This window comes from Athene noctua, chromosome 8 (genome assembly GCF_965140245.1).
Source record: "Athene noctua chromosome 8, bAthNoc1.hap1.1, whole genome shotgun sequence".
Taxonomy (NCBI): Eukaryota; Metazoa; Chordata; class Aves; order Strigiformes; family Strigidae; genus Athene; species Athene noctua.
The window spans coordinates 17,133,580-17,156,709 of NC_134044.1; the positions used below are offsets into that span (position 1 = coordinate 17,133,580).

Here is a 23,130-nt window from a genome sequence, read left to right on the forward strand (position 1 = left end):
ATCTCAGTATGGAAATTTTGTTCATTCATGAGACATCAGGGGCTCTTTAAAGAAGTCATGAAAGAAACAGCCCTTTGAGCTTGCTGCTCAGAGAACTGCACATTTTCCTAATGTGGGAATAAGTGATGGAAAAGCTCCCTACCATTATCAAAACCCTATTAACTGCCCCTAGCCAGGGGGTGTTTTCCTTGTAGCATATTTTCCCTTTATATTGTGTTATTTCAACACTTTAATATCCCTTGCCTTTATTTCTTCAGTTCATAGCTACAGAAAGTAGCTTCAGCTGTAGCTATCCTGCAGCCAAACTGATGTGCTCCACGTAGGAGGCAGTATCCTGTGGGTGACCTTATGGTGACTTCACTTGGTGCCTCACAGTAACCTATAGATACTGATGCTGTAAAAATGGTTTTGAGAGAGGTATAAATACAAACACCATGAGATCACATATTCCAAACTATAACTGAATGCAGACTCTTGGAAGAAAATCGACTCAAAGCCCTCCTGGAAAAAGCTGTCAAGCACAGCACACTTCATAAATTTTTCCACAACCCCAAATGTACCATGCATCAAACAGACTTCTTTTAGAAAGTGGTGCCATGAACCCCATGATGCCTGGACATTGGCTAGATTACTTGTAATCCATCCAGGATGGGGAAGGGGAAGGGCTGTCTAAGTCCTCTGTGCTTATGGGGTCCTGAGATGTCCTTGGGGACCTCTATGGGCACTATTGTGCAAGACCATCAGGAACAAGTCAAGTGCTTGCTCTGTAAAATGAGCCTGATGGCTTCAATCTTGTGTCACATGGCAGCTCACCTTACCCAGGGAATAATAACCAACCTGGCTACTTGAGGACAGTCCCCACAGTAAAACCGGTGGCCCAACCAACCCATTGTTGACCCTGGGAAATTAAGATGCATACTGACAGGAAACTGCTGAACCTGTCTTTCTGGACTCAAATGCCATCAATGGATCTGAGATTTATACACATACTTACCCACTAGTTTACTTTTTGCTGCCTTTTCTCTATACTTCTAGGCAAGCCAGAGCAAGGACAGTCCAAGCAGGACTCCTAACAGCTTATTACCCTTGCTCTGGAGCCATCATCCTTCAGATTTCAGTGGAGAAGATTAACCGTCTTTGGCAGATGCACCTGCTTGTGTTCAGAATAGCCAACACCTGCTGTGCAAATGATTTAGTGACAGTTAACCTGGCTGTAAAAGGTACCACAGTAATGACAATTACATCATGGCCATGGGGATCTCAGAGCTCTTGACATCCCATCTCACACTTGTCTATTAGTGGCTGGTGATGTTGCACAAAAGCCTGGAGCGGGCAATCTAAAAGAATTATGTATTTAATTAAAAACCACTATGACCATTTAACTAGGCATAATGATGCTATCTGACCTGGAATTTGCCCAGCACTCAAACACTTGCTATTTCAAATGAGTTAAAAATGGCCAGAAGTTGTGTTACATTTCAGGGGAAAATGTCATGTCCAGTCCTACAGCCCCTCTAAATCCGTGCCAAGGCCTCGATCCAACACAATCTTTCGTGCATCTCCCATCATACAGTAGCTGGGCACCAGGCCACTCTGTCACAGCCCCTGCCAGGAGCAGTGGTCCTGGCTCAGCATGCTGTACACCAGCCTCTGCTACACTGCATTTTTTCTCCCTCTTTCTGGGTGTTGCTATTTCATTATTCACTGGAGCAGGAACTGGATTCTGTGACAAAAAAGTTTGTGCCACAATCCTGCAGAGTCCTTCCCACACCAGTAAATAGTTGTTGATATTGAAGATAATCCACTCGGGCTCCTGTTCAGCATCAGAGGAGGAGATTACAGACGCTGTGCAGGACCTCCACTGCCACCTCCTGCTCACGCTGCTTTTAATGAGGTTTAGGCGCCCTGGTCAAGGCTCTGTCTCAGCAAGGGGCAGCAATGTGGGAACATCTGGCTTGGGAGGAATACTGGAGTTTAGCCATGACACAGGACCCCATCCCTCAGCGGGGCGAGCCCCAGTGACTGCTGTGGCATTGCCCCTATGGGCACCGTAGGCACTGAGCACAGGCTGGGTGCCCACCTACGTTTATGGGCAGCACCTCTCAGCAGAAGACCGTCCTCTGTGACTCTGTCAAACACTCTGAGCTAAAGGTTTCCATGTGATCTGTCCGCTTCAGGTATTTCCGTGTTTTTGGAAAGCTTCAGCTATAATTGTCCTATTCTCTGTGGCTAAGATTTGGGACATGTATATAGTTTTGAGCATTCTTGCCTCTGGCTTATTGAAAAAACAAAATGCTGCCCAAGCCCAGAGGTTTGGCAGGAGGTGTCCGTCTTGAGTTGGAGGTTTGCTGCTTTCCCAAAATTGGCCAAGTTACAGGTGTTTGGAAACCTTCTGGTATCACTTCCTCAGGATGATGGTGCTTGTGGGTGCTCGCTGATGTGACTGATGTTAATAGAAATTGTGTCCTAGATATACAGATATGCTGTACCCTCAAAATTCAGCATGTTGATGCCTCAGAAGACACACTGAAATTTGGTTTATTGAATATATAGAATTGGTCTATTTCACCTTCATTTTGCATGGATTAATTTTATACAGCTAACAGGGAGCTAGTAATATTTCTTTCTTGTGCAAAGAAATTAATGAATGGCAAAGCAGCATTTAGGGACAGCATAAAACAGAGAAAAACTTGAAGTTGTGTCCTCAGAGCAATATTTAAACACTTGCACTGAATAAGACCTGAAGCTGCCTGCTCAAGAATGAAGAGAATACAAAACACAAAAATTATTTCATAAGACATGAATGTCTACTCTGCGGTCTGTGCAAACTACAATGCTGAGGGGGAAGAAGGCAGGGAGCATAAATAATGAACAATGTGCCCTGAAGGCCCCCTGTAGTGCATTCATCTCATGGGTACCACAGGAAGAAAAATAAAGCAGCCTTAGCTCTGATACCCCCTAATTTCAGAGTGTTTGGCATTTCAACCATCACATTCTCATAATACTTGCCTTTTTTTATTTAGTGAATATACAGAGTCAAAACTTTTTCTTATGCCTCCCAAAAATATTTGTTTGCTTGTCTAGAGATGTATAAAACCTGTTATTATTCCATTACTATATTCACCATAAAAATCCACTGTAGATGTGTGTCTGCAAAGTCTACATTCTGTTTCTCCTCTCCTTGTAAGATCCCTGACTAGGTCTCTCCCACAAAGAAGCCACCTTTGCACAACATTAAGCTTCTTTTCATAATAAACTACTCCCAGGCTTTTGGATTACTGTGGGATGGAGAAAAATTATCTTTCATTTTGCTGAGCCAATTTAGGAACAGGGAACTTCCTTGCATGACATGATAAAGCCATTTATTTGTGGTTTGCCTTCAATATCTCCAGCAATTCAGCCTCCCTCAGGCTTACATTAATCCCGTGGATCTCTGAGGTTCTATGCCTCTTTCAGAAAACTGTCCAGGTTCAACCTTGATGTCTCTTCAGCTTTCTGGTATACTAGATGGATGTCAAAACCACCTAATCTGTAACTTACTGTGAGGTTTGTTTCTCTCTCCTCTACCCTGAAGTGGCAGGGGAGGGAAGACAGCCGCAGGCTTCTCTAACTCAGGCCTGGGTGGGGTGATGGGAAGGGGGAGGTTTTCCTTGGTTTGTTTTTCATCATGAACCCACAACTCTGTATTGCAAACCTTTCACCCCCCTTCTCCAACGGCAGGCCAACTTTTGAGTAAATTCATATTAAGCTCCTGAAGAGCCTGAGCTGATTTATGGGTTAGTGTGGAAGTCATGCAAACCCCTATGCTTTTTGGCACAAATGCAAGCAATATTATACCTATTGGCTTCCAATTAGAAACAGCATTTAGCACATATGTAGCACCTGCAGCCTTCAAAGTGCTGCCTAAACATTACCAGAGTCCTGGGAATGTGACTCCAGAGAGGTAAGGGACTCATGCAGAGACCTGGCCCTGTGTCTGTGCTCTGTCTGCCAGCTCAGATGCACATAGCAGACTTTTCCATATAACCATGCTCTTCCTCTTCCCAGCTCTTGCTAGATTGCCTAATCACAGCAGGTGTGGCACAGAGAGCAGCAGCCTTCAGGTAGCAGCCACTAATCTAGCCAGCCCCATTGCAGCAGCTTTATTTGTCCTTAGAGAGTCTGGAAGAAATTTGTTTCCTTTTGTGGTAGAACCCTATAGAAAATCGTCTGATGACTGTACTAATAAGTTAGGTCTCATCCTAAAAACATTTTGCTCTCCACCTTTCAGTGTCCCTAGTCTGTGCATTTAAATAATGCCCAGAGGCCAGTCCCTAAACAGTGTTCTCAACCATAATACCTGCTTTCATCACCTAGCAGTCATCCTGTGAAACTAGACCTGACTGGGGACACAAGAAAATGGGTGCCAGTCAATGTGGTGACTAAATCAGATGAATGCTGGTGGGTTTTTTTAGGCATCATAAGTTTCTTTTTCATCTACTTTTCTCTGTTTAGCTGCTTTCTGCTCTTATGTTGTGAGATCCTGAGAAAGGGGACTGTTTTGTGGTTTTGTTGTTGTTTTTTTTTTTTTTAAAAATTATTCTGCATCTGTACAGCACTTTGCACAAGTCCTGAGTACTGCCACAACACATATATTCTAAAAATTCCTGTGTATATAATACATTATGTTGCTTCTTGGTCTCATAATAAGGTGCATGATTAAGCTATACATCTAATGTATATGGACCAGCTCCATAGCTGGTGTATACCAACATAGTTGCCTGGTTCTTGCCCTGTGGTAGAGGGATTACTATATTTAACCTGGCAGTCACTGAAATATTACATGTGGCTAGAGATTTCTCTCTCAGTTTTCTCACATGCACCTGTCACCGTGAGACATCATTTGGTACTACGCAGTGCTGGTTATCTCTCAACAACTCTCAGCCCTTCAGGAAGAAGTGGCTGCCCCAGGGACCCGATCTCAGCTCTGTGTTTCACTGACCTTACAGACTGTGCTGGAAATCAGTAGAAACCTCTACTGAAATAAATAGGTAGCACTGATATATGATAAAAACCTGGGTCAAAATATGTTTAGGGGAGGGATACCTTGATCTTTTCTCTCCTAGCTGTTTGGATAAAGGAGGAGAAAAAACATAGTGAAGATACATATAAGATGGACAGGATGATTGGAGTCATGGGGGTAGAAGAATGCATTCATGGGTACCTGCCCAGACACTTCCCTTTTGATACGAGGAGAGGTGGCAACTTAGTTCCCAGATGCATGAATTTATTGTCTCAGTATCAGATTGCTGAATGCCGCTGAAATGTCTCAGTCTCTAGCTTTCCTGTGTTAAATGCAGCAGAAATCTCCATGGCCAAACTACTGCAGAGATACGAAGATTTCCTGGCACCTGTAGCTGATTTCCCTTGTATTTGGGGCTGACTCTGCCCACTTCTGCATTGACCCTGCTCTGTGTCCAGGGCAGAAGGAACTCAGCCTTGACATAGCTTTTAGGCTGGACACACACAAACCTTAAATAGTGCTTTCTTGAGCACAGAAGCTCATTCTATTCACACAGAAATGTGTGTGTGTGCGTGCGCGCGACTGGGGGTGCAGCGTAGGGAAGAATGAGTTGATGCGATGTTTTGTGATGAAAAAGTGGACATGCAGTTAAAGAGGAAAGGTGCCATTTTCTCCTGGCCAAGCCTCACTGGGGAAACTCCAAAAAATCAGTGATGTTTGGCCCAGAATGTAAGCTTGTTGACATAAGCATAAAGTGAAGCATCCAAATGCTCACAGATGATTTATGAGAATTCCTAATGCCTTTACTGCCATTTCCTCCAGCTGCCCAAACTCCTTTCACACCATCCTCCTGTCTGAGAACAGGAATTGGCCTCCTTTTGGGGAAGACATGTGACTGAGAAGGCGCTCTCTGCAGATGCCCATGGGGATGGGTTCAAATATCGAAGGTTTTCTCTTAAAATAAACATGCTAGCTCAAGCCCCCTGGAAAACCAAACACCTCCCTTGGGCTCCTTTATTAGGCAGTGTTTCCCCTCATGGAAGCACAAAGTATGTGTGTAATGGATACAGCACCAATTAGGGAAAATCTAGCACCAGCAGATGGGCTCTGTGATTTGATATCTCCCCCGCTGTAATGTGGGCAGTGTTTTGCCTTGAGTTCTCTACTTGTTTGTTCATCTCTTCCTGGCAATCTGATGCTCAGTTTGTTGTGGAGCTGAAGTACGCTTTTACATAGGTCCTTCTTCAGTCTCCATCGACATCTTCTGTTCTTAGGGCAGGGAGCCTTGGGGGCCTCTGCAAAGCCATGGTTAATGCCCTGCAGAGACCTGCCACAATTTATGAGAGAGAAAGAAGGTCACAGGCCTTTGGTGTCAACCTGACCATCATGAGCTTGAAAAATCAGTGCAGCCTTTCATTTCAGGTGGGGCACTGGATTCCTGGTAGATCTTACTGACTCCTTATTCCTGGGGAGCAACATTCGAAACAGGCTTCACTCCCATGTAACCTCTGTCTGGAGATGTGCCATGCTGAGGACCGGAGCCAAAGGTGACGGCAGTTTTTAAGCAGGTGGGGAGTTGGCAGTGGCTCACTGAGGGCCACAGGCCTGGGGAGACCCTTGCTCACTGCTAGCTGGCACTGGCCCTGATGTCAATGGCAACCCTCAGCACCGTCATTGCAACTGGATTTTGCTGTCTTCTCTCCTCAGGTTCTGTCTCTACTTGCTGTGCTGTCCACGAGCCATCCCACCTGGCCTAGGGACTGACCCTTGCATCTCTACCAGGATGCCACTCTTTGGGGAGAGAGGGGCTGAAGAAAAAGCTGTGGGCACAGCCTTTCTGTGTGCCACTGATATGCAGGACTCTGATCGGCAAGCCGCTTTCATGGCGAGTCAGAGAAAATCCCCTGAAGCCCTACCTGGCAGTCACGCTCTGGCCAATGAAGCATGAGCTGTTCTGCTCAGATAGTTAGTGTAGAGGGAGAAAAGTTTTCCAGGGATGACTCATAAATTCCTGGTGATGAATGTGCTGAGGTTTGTCTGAGATGAGGTCAGCTTTCACAAAGCATGAATGCTGCAGAAGGGGTTTAGCTGTTGACTTGGTCACCATCCCATGTGTGTACAGAGGCACCAGCAACAGCCCAGAGTCCAGCACTGGCACACATCACTCTCCAAGGGCTGAGCAAACACAAGAAACTCTGCCAGCCTCTCCTTTGCCATTTCTCCCTACTGAATTAATATCTGCAGACTTGTCTGGAAGCAGAATATCAGCAATTCCTTGGGATTTGGTCAGCACTAAAACCAGCAATGTAGCGTGCTTATAGGCAGAGACAGAAGCAGAAAGAAAAACAAGGAAACACTGCAGGCAGTGCTAACATCAGACTTGCTTTTATTTTAGCTTTCAAGATGGTTTTCCAGATTTAATTGTGTTCAATAGCTAAAAAGCACATTCATTTCTTCGTTACCCACAGCATATTGGACGTCCCTGTTCTGAAGTTGTTTTGATTTCTAGGTATTTGAGAGTTTAATAAGGTTTTGTGTTTGTTTAAGGAATTATTGCCCACCCAATTGAAAGATAATGGGATGCTGTAGCCTTGCCAAGTGTTTTTATGCTTCAATAAAACAACAAGCAATTTACACAAGGCAATAAAACGGTACCCTGCATCCCCAATGAAGAAACACAAAGCAGGGTTTGAAATGATGTCTAGCTCAGAAAATAAATCCACCCTTACTCATTGCACTCCATAAAATTAACTAGGTACAAAATCCCCCATACGCTCTCCTTTTCCCAGAAGCTGAGAAAATTAGCACGAGATGCGCTTGAAAATCCTGTAACGTATCAGTATAATTTGTCCCAAGGTATGTTGCTGTCTGCAAACAGCAGACTGACTACTTAAGATTTCCAAAGAGGCATAGGTTTGATCACATACTCCATTATCCCTGATTTATTTTCTCTTTGGGCTCAGTCACTTTTAGAGCATTTCCCAATTGCGTGAAACGCTGAAGGACCCCACTCAATGTAATGATTTGCCTCTTTACCCACTCTGCTGTGGGGCTCAGGCATCTGATGGCATTTTCTACACTGGCATTCAGAAAATTTTGAAGGCTGTGCTGTCCCTCTGCCCTCTGAATGGCTCTTCTGCCACCTCTATCCAAAGGTGGAGATCATCCTTGGGCCTCAGAGTGGCCTCTCGTTGCCTTGCCTGATTCTTCCATAGTGGAAGAGGAGGATTTTCAAGTCTACCCATGTCACAGTGAGCACTTGCATCCCATGGAGACTGATGTTAGCAGGGAAGTAAGAGCCCTGTTCCCTCAGAAGCATGTTGTCATTTGTCTTTCCTCAAGTTGAGTCATGAGCTTCAAAAGCCTGCCTCTAGCTCCACCTGAAAGACCTCCTGGCCATAAGGATGATCTACCCTGCCCCTTCAGGGACATCCATAGAGAAGAGATTCCAAGTTCTGTCTTGCCTGAAGTGGCAAGAAGAGGTCTGAGTCCAACATGGGGTACAAATCCCCTCTTGTTCTCACATCCCGCTTACTCTTCACATAAAAGAGTTTCTGCTGGCTTCCTGTGGGAAATGCCACAATGAAGCCTGAACTTTATGTTTTGCACCAGATTTACACCAGAAGTGTTGCTGTTGGTAGTGTAGCAGGGGCACCATCAATGAATAAAGGCTTAGTTTTGCCATTGCAGATGTCAACTAAACTGAGGTCCTGAAGCACAGGATGGCAAAAAGTGTGGTAGAAAATCATAGCAACACTGCCCTTGATTACAGCTGTGAGCCAGGGGGACCCACACACTCTCCAAGGCTGTTTGTGCAGCCCCTTTGAAAAACCATCAAACCCAGCATTTCCAAGCATGTGTTGTTTCAAAAGCTTGTAGTCATTCATAACAGCACTAGGCCCTATTGGCACAAGGCACCCCCAGATCAGCATCCAGCTGTGGCCAAGGACCTTCTGAGATGCTTTTTAGGACTGTATCTCCACCCAACCAGCTGCTAATCCCTTGGAAATGCTCTGCTGACCTTTGCTTGGGGCGCCTGCCAGCCTCTTCAGCAGCTGCTGCTCAGAGTGACCCTCCTGGTTTATAACAACGGAGGCTGTTTAAAGAAATAAATACACAGTCCGGCCAGTTCCAAAGCCAGGTTCACAGCAATCTTTCATGACAAATAAGGTCAGAATCTCTTAAACAGAAACACACCTTGGCACAAAGATTAAAGCTTTCACATATCAATTTTGCCATTAAAATCCCACTTCTCATGAGAAATCTCCCTCCTCCTTCCGTAAAGGATACAGCCTGTTCGAGCCACCCGCTTGTCAGAGTATGATGGATTAATGCAGCTAAAGGTTGCTGAAGCTTTTAGCTCTCCTTCTCTGTGCTTATACTTCAAAAAGCACCCTTGGCCTGGCATACTGAGCAAATTTCACTCCTAGTCCCGAAGACTTGGCCAGGGGCATGCTTGTGAGACCAGATCACTGTTCTCTGCAGAAATTACAGGGGTCAAAGAAGTAACCACACTCTAATTTCTAACAGCTGAGATCTTCAATGCAAGGAGCAGATACAAAAGCAGCACTGTCTGTGGCTTACTTATTTTTCACTAGAAGCTATATTACAGAAACTAGAAAATTAAGGAAAACAGAGTCCTTGCTACCGTATTCAGAGATCTCCTCTTGGCTACCCTCCTAAATCTTTTTTTGGATAAGTCCCAAAGGTAATGCAATCTGGGAGAGAGGGAGCGAATGCACACTAGGGTCTATTTTTAGTGATTACAGTAAGGCTGAGATCTGCTCCCCCCCTCCCAATCCATCCTCAGCCAAAAAAGGCCCTGGAGAAACCACTGAAGCTGTAGAGAAGAGCCTAGGCCAGTGCCACCCTCCCTGCTGGGGTACTCGCCCTTGGTGCCTGACCTAGCAAAGGGTGTCCCCACGTGAGGTCTCAGGGAGGGGAGTCAGGAGAGCTGGTCCCATCCTGAGTGATTTCAGGCCATTCATTTCCCTGCCTGAGTGTGCAGCAGCTTGTGTGCTGGGGATCTGTTCCCTCCAAGGCCACCTTCTGCCCCCCTTGGAGAAACAGCCACTAATCACAGCAACATCAGCTTTCACAGAGCCCTACAGCACAGGGAACATAGAGGCAATTTCCCCTCCCATTCTTCAGCAGCGCTTCTGCAATTTCTCTAATTATAGAGAACACTTCAATGAGACAGGATATTTGCTCCTCTCCATTATCACCATCTGGATTTGCTGCTCTTGCCATATGTTCCCCAGCCGATGTTACAGTCACCCTCTGCAGTGCTGCTGCCGGCTGGTGTGCAGCTGGCATCCCTGGCGCTTGGCAGCCCTTGGAAGGGAAGAGGAGGGTGGCACAGGGGAGCTCAAGGCAGATACTGATCTCACAGGTTTCAGTGTTGAACTTGAGCAAACTGGAGTCACTCTGTTTCCTTACACCACTGCTCCACCATATCCCACGGTTTTGATCCCCAATTTTTCTGTAATTTAAACTGTGAAACCAGAGTAAATATGCTGCTGCAGGGGAGTTCATCCAGCTTTACTTCAGCTTTAACAAAGCCTAAAGATTAGCCATGGGGGAAGAGAAGGAAAGAGAAGAGGGAATGAGGGACCGTGTCATTGCTTGGAGTGGCAGAATTGTTCCCAAACTCAATGTTTTCCACTGGCCTGCAGCAGCTCTGCAAATAATGGTCTTATTCAGCCACCTATTACTGTCTCCTTCCTCCACTCACCCCTTCCAGCCCTCCCAGCCCTTCCTCCAGCAGGAAGGGCCATGGATAGTACCTGTGCAGCATCCAGCTTTTCCCAGTTATTGATACAGGTGCAAAGGACGGGGTGAGAGGAGGAATGATGGTGCAGTCTCCCGCCTGCCTCTGCTGGCCACAGTCTCCTGATTCCTTTTGGTTGGGCTTCTTGGTTGGGACTGATCAAGCGGTAGGAAGTTTCTCACAGGTTGAGGGCCAGGAAGTACCCCTGCTGCAGTGTGTTACCAAGCTGGTACCAACCAAAGCAGAGTAGCTATGGACCAAGTGAATCTGGGCTTGGTCTGTTGCACGCTTACAGCCCAGCTCTGAAATCTTGGCGTTTCCTCCCATTTTCACCAGGGCTACACAATTGGCTTCAGCACTCTGCCTCCAGAATTACACCTGTGAGGAGCGACCGGGACCCTCAGAGGTCTGCATATTACACAAAACGTTAAGAATTCAAGTTCTGCTTCCTTTCCTGGGGTAATTTCCCTTAAGACAGGATTTTGCTGAGATGTCTTGGGTTGGTTATTCCTTTCCCACATCTGGGTGGGAAGCAGTGTGCCAGCAACCTGTCTGCCTAGCAGCTGTAGTGAAGTGAGTTTTATGTGTATAGCATTAGCAGAGCATTTTAGGATTCTCTAGGATGAAAACTATTGCCATATAAACCTAGCACCTTGCAATAAAAATGATTCAGCCAAATGCACTTTGGAGTATAGTTTTAAGCACCTCTGGGCCTCTATCTTTGCATGCAGAGTATATCTGTGATCTGCCCTAACATCTCTTCACCCTCATGAAGATTTTTGTCTTTTAAACAGGGGTAGTCTTTGAGGAGATCAGGGAGCTACACCAATTTATACTTAACTGCACACCATTTCTTCCAGTTTCCCTTGTGTTGCAGCTGATTGGGCTGTAGATGTTGATTTATACTTCTTGGTCAGATTAGTCAAAACTGCATTAATGTACAAGAAAGATGGACTGTGAAAGGGGAGCCACAGGGAACCCGATACTTGTGAAAGAAGTGAGCTCAATGTCTTTTACAGTCTCTCAGGCCCCGCTTTTTCACTGAATCATAAAAAAATTGGGAAAGACTGGCAATATGAGAACGTCTCCCTCCGCCGTGCCGCTGGTGATGAGAGCCGCTGGTGTTTGCCGTGGCCGGGCTGGGGGATGGCAGCGCTCCCGGTTGTCAGCGCTGGCACTCAGCTGTGCCTCTTGCAAGGAGCTCCTCTCCGTGGCGTGTGTCCTACCATTGCCAAATTTGTTTTTTATTTCCTCAGTGGACTTTCTCTGCCTGTTGGGCTTCCCCTCCTCTGATTTCAGGGGCAGGATGTTGGGTTCCCCCCTGTGACAACTCTCTGTTCTCTCCCATCGGATTGCCCTCCTGGTGGGCCTCTTCCCCCTGCCTCGCGTTTCCTTCTTTCTTCCCACAATAAGTCGGGGTCTGGCTCACATGGAGAGCTCTGTGGGGAAAAGGAATATTTACTCTGGGAGGTCCAGTCTCTCACTGCTGGGCAACTCAAGGAGAAAGGTCTGTGGATAAAACCTTGTTGTTTGCTGGTTACATTTCAGAGCAGATGCAGTATCTACCTGAGCTGGCTCAGCAGCCATGTGGCTTTCACACGATCTTATTTTTAAATGTTTTCCAAATGCTGAATGATATTTTGAGGCTAGAGAAGAACTGACGAAGAGAATAACAAAACCAATAAATTCATCATGGTGACCAGATTATGAGTTAATGCATAGGAAAAATAAGCACAAGGTCATACAGAGGAAATTATGGCCATACTGGTTTTGTGGGTAGTTATATAGACTTAAATGGGGGTTCATCTGACATTTCCTAAAAGGTACAAACTGCTTCAGACAGCTCTTGAGTATTTTCCCTATTGTCCCACTTTGATTCCTACACCTCGCTTTCACAAACTGTGATTCTCCCATCGCTCAACAGCAGCTCAGTTCTCACACATTCAGCATGCCTAGAGCTGCCAGCACAAGGAAACCTGGGGATCAGATTCACCAGACCTTTACCCCAAAGGTTTTCATGGTCATGCTTTTATGGGGAGCTCTTCCCTGGAGAGGTGGTGAGTCCACAAATATCCACGCCAGCTGCATAGGAGCCTGGGCCACTCCGTCCACACACTCTCATCTCTACCAACAACCTCACTTTGGGCTGAAGAGGAGGTTTGCTACGTGTTGCATGCCTCTGCCATCCCCTGTCTTTCTTCTGCCTTCACATACCACCACAGGGTACTGTAGTCATCTCAGAGAGAAGCATCAGCTAGGGGTGGCTCTACCCCTCCTAGATTAATTTCACGTTCTTCAAATGTTACTCAAACAGGCCACTTCAATTAGTCTGTCCCACCGCCATCCATTCACCATGGGGACCTCCTAGAGCTATAGCCAGACTCCGGCTGTGTGTGCATACGCTCTGCACTTGACCCATCATTTTGGCAACATCACTGACTTCGGCCCAATTACAGCAGTCATGAATTGGACCCTGTTCACCCTCTGAAACTGAAACTGCCACAGTTTACAGCTAAAGTTCGGACTGTTACACAATGAAACCATTCACACGTCTCATTAACTCTGGACTATGCACTGAAAATAACTGTGTCATAAGAGTCTGTGATTAAATTTTCTCGGTTTATATCATTTATAGGTACCTTCCTGTTCATAACAGCAACTCTCTCTAAATACATAAAACTTTTTGTGCTGTCAGTGTAGGAAAAGTGTTATGTAGAGCGCAATATAATAATTCCTTAGAGTTATTAATTGTTGTCATCCTAAATAATATAGGCCATGGAGGTATTTTAAATCCAAGCTCAAAGATACAGGCATGTGGCCAATCCCTCCAAGACATCAGTGCGCCTGTGGTTGTGTATTTTGTACTTTTTGAACTTTATTTTTATTGGTTTTAAATTTATAATGGCAGTAGAGTCCAAGTTTCCGAGTAAGCAAAGTGTACATGCACTTGAAATTTAATAAGGTTATACTGTTGCCTACACATGGGAAGACACAAGGATCTTCTGCTTATGTGATTTATATGACTGTATTTCTCTGCTGAGTGTCAACAGCAAGCCTTGTGTTGTACTTGCCTGTGCTCTTGTATTAAGCTTTTTATAACAGATCCAGCACAGGGGTTTCTGTCTATCACAAAGCACTTCCAAACTAAAGCACATGTCCAAAGTCTTGAGAGGCACAATGGAGGGATCACTGCAGAGATGGCTTTGGGAACTTAGGTTTGGTTTGTGCTGCAGTGGAGAAGCAATGGCAAATTCTACAGCACAAAACCTTGTCCAAAACAGGCAAGGATACAGTAAGTCCCATGAAACAATGCAGGGAGACAGGCCAAACCAGGACAAAAAAAAAAAAAAAAGAATGAACTGTAGAGGCTGGTACTAATAATGAGATGTAGCAGAGAGAGATGTGGACAAGCCTGGGCCATGGCAACTTTACTGGATGCTGCAAAGCAGAATATGAGATGACCCTGACAGTGTGTGTGAGGAACAATATGCAAGTGGGTTATGTACTTAGAGCAAGATTGTAAGCAGAGCTCTCCTGGCAACCATTTTGTCCATCTGCAGAGGTAATGTCTCTGCAGATGTCAAGAGGAAATCGTAAAAATAGAGGCTGTCAGCAGCAAGATATGAGATGGACATGCTTTGGAGAAATGTCAGGATAGGGGCCTGCTAGGATGGAGGACATCCCGGGTTCCTGTGATTGTAGCTTATGGAAGAAGAACATACGGCATTTGATTGCAGGTCAGATGTCTGTTTGGAAGAAAATGATAAAGTCAGTTGCTCCCAGGTCCTGAGCCTACAGAAATACTGTTAAGAAGGAAGTAAAAGTGAAGAGGTTTAGGAAGAAAAATTAAAGATCTCCTGCTCACCTGTGCTTACCTCAAGTCATCAGCAACCTACCTGGAGCAATGCATCAGAGACAGGCTCAAATGTACAGTGGAACTGCTGTGGGGAAGCAGGTTTGTAACTCAGCAGCAAAGAAACAACAGGTACAACCGGGAACAGATGCTGTGGCATCCTCAGTATGCACCTTGTATTCTCCCCATCCATATCCTGCTCTGTTGCTATGGTTTACTATAACAAGAAAAATAATTTACAGAGAAATTCCTCCTTGGTCACACATCCTTTCACTCCTCCCAAACCTCAGCTAGTTTTATGTGACTCTGATGATGGATTTTTCTAGAAGCAGGGTCCTAAAATGTGGCGCATGTTTATTATTGCAGCACATCTATTTATTTGGTATTAATTTCCTGACATCTACTGACATTCACAATCACTCCCAGACCTTCTTGAATAAAAAAGGTATTGGGTAGATAGAGGCATTCTACAGAATTCAGGTCTGGATTCAGGTGCCAGTCATCAAGTACTTGTGTGACCAGTGAAGGTGTGTTGTACTTTTCCATCAGATTCAAAGCTCCCTCTCTCTCACTAAGGTACATGACTGAAGAGGTCATCTGTGTTTGATTTGGGAATTACAAAGTTTGTCCATGAATTAAATTCGAAGGCAAGTCTACAAACGGAACAGAGAGAGCTTGAAACTTAGGTCTGCTTGTAAAGTGCATGTTGAAAAGCCATTTTGAAAGGCATTCTAAAATTTGCTCTTATCTTGTTGCCAAATCATCAGTGGTTTGACCCACATATCAGAGTTTTCCTCAAGAAAAAAAAAAAAAGCTTCAGATGAATCTATTTACGTAGGAAAAGGTCTTTCAAAACAACTGCACAGGGGCCAGGATCAACATCTGAACACGGGCTGAGTTGTTACATTTTTAGAATTATTTCTTTCATTAGAGGCATGAGGGATATCTCAGGCATCTTGGGGCCTGATTCGGAGTTGTATCATCCTACGCTAGTAATTGCTCTGCTGGGTAAAATCCTGCCTTTATGTGTGCAAGGCTTCTAAACCCAGCTCTTCTCCAATTCTAAGAAGGCAAGCCCACCTTGCCTACCATGCTGCTGGTAGTAGCAGCTGCATTGCTGAATTGTTATGGTTCAGATCTTCCGCAAGAACAAGACCCTCCAGTCAGGGGGTCAGCAAACTTCTTTCCATCTAGTTGCTGCCTTTTCATTTAGGCAGCGAGTGGGTGTATAAAAAAAAGGGTGGTTGCTCAAGCAACTGCACTGAATGCCCTAGAGATACCCTGTATTGAATGCCTTGTATGTGCCAACTATTTTTGAGCTCTTTGCTGCAATTAGGTAGCAATGAAGCACCAAGGTGAGGGAAAGCACAAACTTTTGTGAATAAAGAAAGCATGACCCTAGGCACGAGGACTGCAAAGCAGGGGTAGTGGCAGTCTGGTCCTAAAGTGAGTGGGTGCCTACAGAGAAAATCCTGGAGGAAGTGCAGCAGAATTGGGCTGCAGGGTCTCAGAACTAAGAACCTTTTCTTTACTCTTTAAAAAAGGACTTTTAATGAAAGAAACATCTGTATCAGAAAACGTAGGAGTCTGAAATAAAAAACTTTGACTTTATTCTCTCTCCAGTCATTCATGCACTTTCTGCATTCCTTCCTACGCAGGGCCTCAATGTTATCACTTCATGCGCAGAGATGTTGCTGACTCAGAAACATTACGGAATTACATACAGCACTTCTGCAAATAGATCATCTGAGGTGCATCCTTCAGAACCTGAACCCAAGGAGCTGGGTGCTTTATCTCTCTGATTTGGGGTAGAGCTGACTCCCGCTCTAAAATTGTGCAGTCACCAGTGGCACCTCTGTGATACTTGAGAAGGTTGAAGTAGCCCTCTCATAACATCACCTCCGTTCCCCAGGAGTGCTGATAGCTTTTCCCTTGCAAAAGGCTTTATCTGGACCTGAGAACTCGTATCACATGGGCAAGTGGTTACAGCACTTCATTGTCCCACTGGAGATCATCCTTCAGGGTTCCCCTGCTGTGAGTACCCTCCCCATCGTGCCAGTCTGACAGGGCAGAAGGATGGAGGGACACCCACACCTTTAAAACATTTTGTGCCAGTTTGCACGAAAGCAACAAGGAAGATTGTTATGAAATCTGTGCCAGATGGGAAAGCTCTTCACCAAGAACTCTAGTGAATCTCTAGCCATGTGGAAAAAAACTTCCCTTATGTGAAACTGCTGTAAACCAGACTTCATAATCTGATCACTTGCCCGAAGAGAGGGTGTTGAGCCCTGTTTCTGATCCTGGACACAGCAGTATAAACAAGGCACAGTTTGATCAAAGCCACCAAAGCAGCAAGAGGGGGAAGGCCGGCATGACTGTGAGGAACATCTGGCTTGATGCAGTAACAAAATCTGGACCAAATGGGTTTTAAGCATCTCCCATTTGCAGCTATTTTAGTCTATGAAAAGATAGCCGACATTGATATATTCCTGAGATGTCTCAGATAACTAAGGCCACCATGCCTCATGAGAGACCCTACTGAGCACGGTGGTGTACGCACAGGCTTTGGAGTACTCGAGCCCAGAATTTACAGTAAAGCATCTAATGGGATCCAGGATTTGCCCATTCCCTCTCACTCAGGAACAGCTGATTTCAGCCAAATTAACTATTAATATGAAAACCTTCTTGCTGACAGGTGTTCAGCGCTGAGACTATTTAAAATGCCAACTAAGATCTTTTTTTTTTTCATGTGTTACTCGGCTGCATTGCCAAACGTCTCGTCACAAGAATGTCTTAAAATTAATGAAAAAAAAAAAAAAGAGTAACATTTTTGGCAGGGCAGGGCTTTGCAGCATTGGAAGAGAGAAACCTTGGAGGAAGCGAGACAAACAGCTGGGAGCTGAAACGGCTTCACCAGCCACTCACTGTGCCCATCCCGGATGATTGATCTGCAGAATTCCCAGCGGCGGGAGGCTGGCGGGGTAAGAGGGGCTAGGGGTGGAGAAACCCGCGAAAAATGGCTCCAAGCAACAGCCTCGCAGAGGGACAAAAAAAGAGAAGCATCCTGCGAATAACGACGCCGGCCGCGGGGATTTGGGAAGCAGAAGGAGGTGTGCGGCACGGAAGGGAACGGAGGGAGGAAAGGCAGCTGCTGCCACTGAAATCACCCCGGGGCGACTGAAATCTCACGACGTCATTTACAAATCCCTGCAAGGCCGGGGCGAGCCGCGGAGCGGGGATGCTCCCAGCGGCGCCCGGCCGGTGGCTGCGCCCCCTCCGCGCCGCCACCACCTCGGTGCGGGGGGGCCGGGGCCGGCCCGGCGGGGCGGGCGGGGCGGGCCGGCGGCGCCGGGCCCTTTAAGAGGTGCCGGCGGGGCGGGCGGGCGGCACAAGGCCGGGCGTGCGGGGAGCAGCGGAGCCCCTCGCACGGCCCGCGGACCCCGCTGCACCGAGACCCGTTGCACGGAGCCTCTCCCCGCCCGCGGGCTCCGCCGCAGCGCGCCCCGACGCTGCGCGGACCCCCGGGCCCCTCCACATCGGCGCACGGACCCCCGGACCCCACCGCGGCGGGCTCCACTGCGCGGACCCCCGCGCGCCTCCCCCGGGCGGAGCCTGTCGCGCCGAGCCCCGTGACACGGTGCCCGTACCCCGTCGCGCCGGGCCGGCCCCCTCCTCACCGCGCCGGGCCGCCGGTGCCGGCGGGGATGGCACCGGGCCGCCGGCCCTGGGGGGCCCTGCTGCTGCTGCTGCCGCTGCTGGTGCCGGCGGCGTGCCGGGCGGGCGGCGGGTGCGCGGGGGAGGGCGGCCCGCTGGAGCCCTTCGACGCGCTGTACGCCGGCGGCGTGGAGGCGTACTACGGCGGGGACTTCGCGGGCGCGGCGCGGTGCCTGGAGCGGGCGCTGCGCAGCCGGCGGGAGCTGCGCGCCGCGCGGTTGCGGTGCCGGCGCCGCTGCCGCGGGCAGGTGCGGTTGGCGGCGGCGGGACCGGGCGCCGGCGGTGACCTGCTCTTCTTCGGGTCGGTGCTGCGGCGCGCCGGCTGCGTGCGGCGCTGCGAGGAGCCGCTGCTGGGAGCCGCCTCCCGCCACCGCGCCGCCGAGGAGGTGCGCGCCGACTTCCAGCGCAGGGTGCCCTACAGCTACCTGCAGCGCGCCTACATCCAGGTAGGCACCGCCCGGCCCCCCGAGCCTCCCCGCTCCTGGGGCTGCCCTTCCGTCCTCCCTGAGCATCCCGGGTGCGGTCCCCCCAGCCGAGCTCGCCCATGGGTGCGGGCAGTGGTCGCGGCCTGCTCCCGACACGGAGCATCCCGGGCCACAGCTCGGGCTCTGTCCAGCCTTGCTTAGCCGTGCTTTTCCTGGTTTGTTTTTTGTTTTGTTTGAGTTTTTTTGGGGGGTGTGTGTGTGGTTTTATTTGTCTTTTAGAATAACACCGTGTAATTCTGAAAATGATCTGCCTTCAGTTTGCAGAGAAAAGCCCCCAGACAACCCCCCAGTAGCACCCCGGTGCCCTCTGCCAGAGACATTTCCCGTTCAGACAAACTGAACTGATGCTGTGTTCCAGGAGAGGGGAGCGTGTGTGGAGCTGGGCGGTGTATGACCTCTCCTACTGGGATCTGATGGTCTTTATCCTTTTGTGTGATACGAGTTACTTTGCATAACACCGTGCAGTCGCTACTGAGCAGCCGTGGCCATCCTGAGTATCATCCTCTTATCCCAGGCACTTCTGCCTTGTAGCTATTACCGTATCTGAGGAAAATGGTGTTATTCTTTGAACTTCCTTGCCAAAAAGAGGAAAAAACCCCCACGACAAAAAAAAATCCATGTCAGGATAGTTAATGGTACTTTTCTTTCAGTTCAAGACTTCTAGATGATCTTCAAAGTCTTTTCCAACCTTGATGATTCTGTGACTTGTGCTCTGTCAAGCCAGGTATCTGTAGTAAGTCTTCCTGTTCATGACTAGTAAGGACAGAAACTGTGGGAATTTTATTTCATGCCAAGCTGAATGTTTAAAACATTTCTGGAACATTTATCTCTGGATTTCTGCTTTATTTGAGCACATTCATAACCTTTTAGTTGCTATAGGCAACTTAATAGGTGAAGACCTGCACAGCAGAGCACAGGGAGGGTGATTCTGCTGAAACCCATTGCTAGTTGGAGAAGCAAACATCTGTCCTAGGCAGGGCCAGTACCTGTGGTGCAGTGCCGACGCAGCAGCAGATCAAGGAGGCAGATCATGAGCTGCTGCATTTTAAAACCTTCTGGGAAATTGTAGCTATGTTGCTTTTTCTGTACTTCCTTTTCTGCCGCTGCCTTAATGTCTTTTTTGCAAGTCAGGGACGAGAACTGCATTGGCTTAAACTCCAGTGTTTATGTGCTGTGTAGAGTTCCTGACAGAAATCCTGGGAGTGAACTGGGACTATAATTTGGCTTGTATGCAATTCCAGTGGAGCTGGCAGAATTTTCCTGCGGTCCTTACCTTGAAAGATGCTCTATGGAATGTCACCATCTGTGGGAAGTGACACTAAATTTGTAATGATAAAAAATTAAGTGGTTTCTTCTCCTGAATTCAAAGCTATTCCCGGAGTCACAAAGGTTTGCTCATGTCAAGCTCATAAAAAAACTTTACTCTGAATTAGGGAATGGGGGTTTTGTCTCCCATTTCAGTAAAATCAATGTACAAAAATGCAGATGACTTTGGAGTATGCTCTGTTCTTTCATTTCTGCCTCTACTGGGTCTGAGGTTTTTATTTTCCTCATTTAAAAATGTGTTCTAAACTTACCAAAGCAATGTGTTGAAAACAGTCTTTTTTCTTGCGTGTGACTCATCACAATTTGCTTTTGCAATGTCTGGAGATTTTATATTCATGCTAACACTTTGATTTTGCTGCTCTCTGATGAAGTAGCAGATGTTCTTCCTATCTGCATGGATGCCTAGATTCTGGGCACTGTAGCCGAGGGAAAGCACTCTTTGAATAGAGCTGTTTATGTTTTTAATACCTCTTTCTTTAACCCCTTCTGATGCTCTTGGGATTTAGAAGCAGCACTTTGATCACCTTTGTCCCACAGAGCAACCAGTAGTGATTTGTCCACATCCTCACCTTGATGCTGTCTGCATGAGCTCTGTTCCCAGGGTTGTTCTTTTGATCTGGCTTAACAAGTCTGTGTGCAGAAGAAAATGCCCCACATCGGATTTGCCTGCACTTGCACAGAACATGAGGTCTAATGTCTAGCACTCACATACACGCAGATGTGAACCATTCCCTGGTGCTGAGTGCCAGGGCTTTGGCATGTTCCCTGAGGGCTGGGATGCATTGGCACACGCACCCTCCAGGGACACCTCGGCTGCAGCATCTGCTCAGCCTTTTGTCTTGAGAAGGAGACCCGCAAAGTGGGGCTTGTGCAGAGCCCCGCTACCTTGCTGTGGGTGCATGGGCAGGCTGCATGGCTCCAGGGGTGGCTCTTTGACCCCCCTGGTTTGCTCCTTGAAGCTGCAGAGGAAACGAGATGAGGTTAAACATCCTGCTGCATATCCTGTCTGGTCCCTCCCCAGCCTGCGTGGGGAGGCCTGGATGCCGGGCGCTTGTGTGAGATGCTGGCTGGACAGCAGGGGTTGGTGGCATTTGTGGTTTGAGAGAGGAGGAACAGCCTGGAATGTGCTTCCCACCTCCCACTCCCGCTGATCTCGTGCTTGTTTGTTTCTCAGGAGGGGAGAAACACATCCCTTCGGGAGGGAGTGACGGAGCAAGGAACAGATAAAAAAAATCGAAGGCTTTGGCTCTTGTGCAGTGCTTTGAAAAATGGTGCTGAATAAACATGAGCTAATCCTTGTGACACTTCTGTGGGGTATGAAAAGCAAAGGCTTTTAGTCCTGCTGGACAGATGCACAGGCCAAATGTTGGCCAGCACTGTGTGTGCCTCTGATGCTTTTGAGGGAGCGGAGCCACCCCTGTGTGCTCAGGGAGTGGGCTGGGGTCTCTCACTGCAGAGCAAGCACCAGCACAGCCTCGCCCAGTCATGGTGGTGTGAATTGGTCTCTGCAGTGAATTGGTGGAAAAATGATGTTAGAATTGGAAGTTTGGGACTTTTTGCTGCCTGCTGGACCGTAGGAGCAGCTGCCCTGGGCTGTGTTGCTCCTGCTTCTGAGCAGATGCTCGAGGTGCTCCTGCATGGACCACTGTAAAAGAGAGGAAGTGATGATGTGGTTAGGTGAAATACTGATGTATCCCTCTATAAGAGGGTCCCATCAGCCTCTAAATCCATCTCATCACTTCCCTAAATTATTTCCTCATTTTATTTTTTTCTCTGTACTTTTCTGAAATGCAGTAAGATGGAATAAGATGCAACAGCCTCAAGTTGCACCAGGGAAGGTTTAGACTGGATATTAGGAAGCATTTCTTTCCAGAAGGGGTTGTTAGGTGTTGGAATGGGCTGCCCAGGGAGGTGGTGGAGTCCCCATCCCTGGAGGGGTTTAAGAGTCGGGTCGACATAGCGCTGAGGGATCTGGTGTAGTTGGGAACTGTCAGTGTGAGGTTAATGGTTGAACTGGATGATCTTCAAGGTCTTTTCCAACCTAGCTGATTCTGTGATTCTGTGAAATAGAAACTGGTCTTCTGAAAACCACTCTTCCATTTCACAGATGTGACCTGAGTGTTTTTGGTGACTCTGGCATGATGTGAGGGGAGTCTGTGCTACACCACAGGACTAGGACTGCTTGTGGATTCAGCTGGAGGTTTCTATGGACTTTGGGCTCAGGATCAGACCTTTGAGGTTGACTTGTAGTTGCTGCAGAGGCTGTAAACAAACTGCATTCCACAAGCAGACCAAGTCCAAATGTGCTCCCAAGTCATCTTTGCAGCTTTGAAATATGTATTGTGAGTAGGAAGACTCCTTTCCTTAGGACAGCTGATGTTTTCAGGTAATTTAGAAATATATTGGGTACAGCTAGCTGAGACAGTTAGAGTGGGATGGGTTTTGAGATGATGTGGAGTTGATGAGAACATGGGATTTAACTCTTGTAGTGCGCGTAGTGGGCTCTCCAACCCACAGAGAAGAGGTCCTTCAGTGGCGTTTCTGATGTCATGTTCCATGGGCAGAAGGTCAGTGTTTCTCATGATGGTGGTTTCCTGCTGTGTGATGGCTGCTTGGTCTTTGTCAGTGAAATAGCCTCTGGGCTTGACAGGTGGCTGTGGGGGGGAATCTCTGCCCTATTAAGTGTTTTATTAATAATGTCCCTCAGGCTTTGCTGCCTTAGTCATCATGGGTCTGTTAAAACCTAGCCTGCAGGCCATGATGTTTCTAACCCCCACCTTTTAGGGGGTTTTCTAGCTCTGAGAGTGAGTGGAGAAGGAGGAAACAGTGTACACCGTGAGAGCGTTTGCTGGCTGTGAGCCGTTGCCTCAGTAGCCATGTTGGAGCTTGCTGCGGATGGTCTGCCATGAACCCTGTCACAGAGCATCGCTTTCAGTCCCCGTGCTGACTCCTGCAAGTCAGCTTGGTCCAAAAATAACAA

General features: G+C 47.5%; 1 protein-coding gene across 2 annotated transcripts in view; it reads left to right on the forward strand.

Annotated features, from left to right (window-relative positions):
* The first annotated feature begins 18,030 nt into the window (after window positions 1–18,030).
* The window catches only part of P3H2 (prolyl 3-hydroxylase 2), a 74,222-nt gene continuing 69,122 nt past the window's right edge, over window positions 18,031–23,130 (forward strand). For both annotated transcript variants that reach the window (XM_074912200.1, XM_074912202.1), the window contains exon 1: window positions 18,031–18,785. In XM_074912200.1, coding sequence (XP_074768301.1) covers window positions 18,330–18,785 — 456 coding nt within the window. In that variant the 5' untranslated portion in view covers window positions 18,031–18,329. The remainder of the gene's footprint in view (window positions 18,786–23,130) is intronic.